Source organism: Bos javanicus, chromosome 15 (genome assembly GCF_032452875.1).
Source record: "Bos javanicus breed banteng chromosome 15, ARS-OSU_banteng_1.0, whole genome shotgun sequence".
Classification (NCBI taxonomy): Eukaryota; Metazoa; Chordata; class Mammalia; order Artiodactyla; family Bovidae; genus Bos; species Bos javanicus.
This window is the reverse complement of record NC_083882.1, coordinates 74,291,988-74,295,630: the sequence shown is the minus strand read 5'-3', so window position 1 is coordinate 74,295,630 and position 3,643 is coordinate 74,291,988. Positions and strand designations below refer to the sequence as shown.

The 3,643-nt window shown below is 62.0% G+C and overlaps 1 protein-coding gene across 1 annotated transcript; it reads right to left on the bottom strand.

Annotated features, from left to right (window-relative positions):
* Positions 1–443: 443 nt before the first annotated feature.
* Positions 444–1,753, bottom strand: C15H11orf96 (chromosome 15 C11orf96 homolog). The gene has a single exon (XM_061381196.1). The coding sequence runs from the start codon at positions 1,486–1,488 to the stop codon at positions 1,117–1,119; it is 372 nt and encodes a 123-aa protein (XP_061237180.1). The 5' UTR covers positions 1,489–1,753; the 3' UTR covers positions 444–1,116.
* Between the last annotated feature and the right edge of the window lie 1,890 nt (positions 1,754–3,643).

Here is a 3,643-nt window from a genome sequence, read left to right as displayed (position 1 = left end):
GTCTCTTATTGCTGGCTGGGGCATCTCTCCACCCACTGCCTGGAAAGGGCGCGGGGTGAGTGGGGTCTTCCGTGGTGGGTACGGGGCGGTGACCCTGACCCCAGTCTCCCTGAGAGGTCAGTCCGCCCCAGGCAGGGGCTCTGCGTCCTCACAGCGCCAACCTTCAGCTCCCTAGCGGCTCCACCCCGTCCTGGACACTGGTGACGGAGAACAGTCCTGGGAGGCAGGAGAGCTCGGGCCGGCGGGTCCCCTGGGGAGGTAGGTCATGGACCCGCGCACTGGGGCTGCGACTTCGTACCGGTGACCGAAGCTGATGGAGTTACTTCCAGCCGGGGATTCCTGTCCGCCCCCCCATTCCAGCGAATTAATCCTCCCCACTTCTCCCCTAGTTTTGGGAACCTGGGCACTAAAGGAGTCCAAGAAGTCAAGAGCCTTGAGAAATGCACTGTGCAAATATATTGACTTTATTTGTCTCCGTTCGGGAGCCTCACAGACATATCTAGGTAAAAAGATCGTTAAATAAACGCCGTCAGCCATCGCAATGCAAAAATAAATATCAATCCTCCGGCCACAGCGCCAGCTGCGCTGCGCCCCAAGTCCCATCGGCCGCGCCTAACAATTATAAAAGTGTTCAGCGAGAGTGGGTCGGCGTGAGTGTGAACGGGTGTGCGCGCGGGGGGTGGCCGGGAGGGGTGGGCACGGTGGAGCGGTGTGCAAAAATCGGAGTTTCAGACCATCGGACAAGGGCGTGGAGCGACTCTCCGCGAAGCCCCAGGGACCCGCGGCGACTCAGTGCGGGTGCGCCTCCCCGCACACACTCACAGCAGAGTTCGTACTGGGAAGAGTTAAAAAATAAACATTTACAAGGGCAAAGAAAGGCGGCACCCCCTTCCCCGGCGCCCCGGCTTCCCGGCGCGCGCTCCCGCCCGGGGCCAGCTCAGCTCGGGGCGCCGGGACCAGTTTGCTGTCGGGTGAGGGTCCAGGCGGTCCCCCAGCCAGGGTGCTCAGCGGATAGGGGACCCCGAGTGCAGGGCGCGGGGCCCCCTCGGGGTTCGCACGCTGGTCCGTCGCGACGCGCCGCCCGGGCGCGCGAGTCGCGGCTGCGGGCGGCGCCGGTCACAGGGCCGAGTCGGAGTCGCTGGAGTCCAGGCTGTTCCTCAGTTTGCAGCCGCTGAGCGGCTCCCTCTGCAGCGACAGACTCTGCGTGCTGCGGCGCAGGCATTCCAGGCTCTGCAGGAACGACTTCTTGGCCTTCTCCTCCTCCATAGGGGACGCCCCCTCCTCCTCCACCTCCTGGATCTCGTCGAAGGTCACCGGCTGCGTCTTGAAACGGGACTGGCGCGGCCGCCGCAGCCGGCCCTTGCCCTTGGACAGCTTGGCGGGCCGCATGGGCTGCGGGAACTCGTCGGCCAGGCACACGAAGTGCGGCATCACCGCCTGGTAGCTGGAGCAGATGCCCATCAGCTCGCCGGGCTTGGCGGCCGCCATGGCGCGGCCGGCGTTTTCGGGGTCGGCCGGCGGGGCGGCGGGGCTCTCCGGGGGCGGCCGCTGCGCCGGGGCCCCCCGGGAGGCAGCAGCCTGGGGCTCGCCGCGCGGAGGATCCAAATCTGCTGCGGGGTGGTGGCGGCCCTCACGGGCCCGGGTCGGCGCTCCTCTGGAGGGCGGGCGGGCCCGTCGGGGGGCGCGGGCCTCCGGGGCTGGGTGGGGTGGGGGGTGCGCTGCTCCGAGGCGCTCGCCGCCGCCGCTGTCGCCGTCTGCCCGGCGTCGGCCCGGCCCGCCGCTTATATAGCCGGCTCCTGCCCACACGGCTGCGAGCTCGGATGACAGCGAATGCCATTTAAAGCGTGCGCGCCCCGCGCCCTTCCGCCTGACGTCGCCCCGCCACTCTGGGAAAGTAGCGGCCCTTTCCCCGCCCCGCGCCGCCCGTCAACCCAGCTCCGGAAGGCAGGCCCCGCCCGCGGGCGTTCGGGAGCATCCGAGGCTGCGGAGCGGGCGGCGGGGCCCGGGCGCGGGGCGGTCGGGGAGCGAGGCGCTCCTGCCCGCCCTGGGATTCCCCAAGTCTGGACCAAGCGTGCTGGCCGCGGGGGCGCAAGTCAGCCCCCCCACCCCTGCCCCATCCAGCCGCCTAATCCCAGAAGCACACAATCGAGACGCTCGGTTGTTTGGCCTCGGGTTCTGGGCTGAGCGCGCGCGGGGCGGAGGCAGCTTCCCAGTCTTCCTTGCCGCAGGGAAAGCCAGGCCCCTCGGGCTCCCCAAAACCGAGTTCCGAGGAAAGACCGGATTTCTCCTTTGGATCCATGCCGCCTCTCCTCCCCACGCGCGCACACAAACACACGCACAGAGGCACTCATGAATACAAACACAGCTGATGACTCCAGTCCACTTCTCTCCCCTAATTGTCTTTATGTCTGTGTCTTCAACTACCTGCACCCTCCAAGTCCCTCGCGCACCCCCATTCATGCTCAGAAGAATGACACTTAGATATGGCACTGACAACAACAATAATGATAACTAACCATCTGGAGAGCTTTACTCCAAGCCGGGCAGGGAGCTGTGTTTTACATATATTATCCCACTTAATCTCCCTAACAGCCCTGTGAGGTAGCTGGTATTCTCGCAGTTTTACATATGAGAAAGTGGAGGCACAGAGAGGATCAGTAGTCCACTAGAGACTGATGGACCGAGCCGTCTCCACTCCAGACTCCAGGCTCTGATTGTCCCCTGCTAAGGGTTGGTGCCCACCAATGCCCCCAGGGCTTCTAAAAGTAGGCCCCCTGCCTGGGGTTCCCAGGCTCCCAAGAAAAAAACCCTGAGCATTGTTTTTGACACGTGGCCCTGGAGTGCCAGCACCCAGCTCTCAGGGCTGCTAGGAAGGGAGGGAATCAATGGACTTCGGCCTCCATTCCTTCCACAGCCATTCAACAAAGATTTATTGAGAACCTGCAGAATACCAGCTCAGGAAAGTCCTTGCCCTCATGAAAGTTACAGTCTAGGGAAGCGGGCAGAGTAGACAATAAACACCTAAACAAGAAACGTACTGGGGGTGGAGTGACAGGGATGCAGACAGAGAGATGGGGGTGTGGAGGGGTGGGGGTGGGGTCTGCGGGTGGCCAGGAAAGGCTCCTCAGAGTATTTAAGATGGTCCCTGCAGGACAGTAAGAGCACTGTGCTGTGCTGTGCTTAGTCGCTCAGTCATGTCGGACTACAGCCCCATGGACTATAACCCAGCAGGCTCCTCTGCCCATGGGGATTCTGCAGGCAAGAACACTGGAGTGGGTTGCCACGCCCTCCTCAATAATAGCACTACCAAGTGTTTTATAGATGCCACAGCTCTTGAGTCTTTTTTGTACATCAACTCATTTAATGTGATCACTTTTATTTAATCCTCTCAGCAACCTTGGATAACAAGTACTTTTACTATCCCTATTTACAGATAGGAAAATCAAGGCACAGAGGAAATAAGCACCTTTCCCCAAGGTCACACAGCTAGTAAGCAGCAGAGCTGAGATTCAAACCCAGAAGACTCAGCCCCCAAGACCCCTCATTTATGCATTCCGCTGAGGCTCTTTGCCCCGTGGAGGACAAAAGGAACCAGGGTGTGACAAACGGGAGGCAAGGGTTTCCCACAGAACAGTGCCAAGGC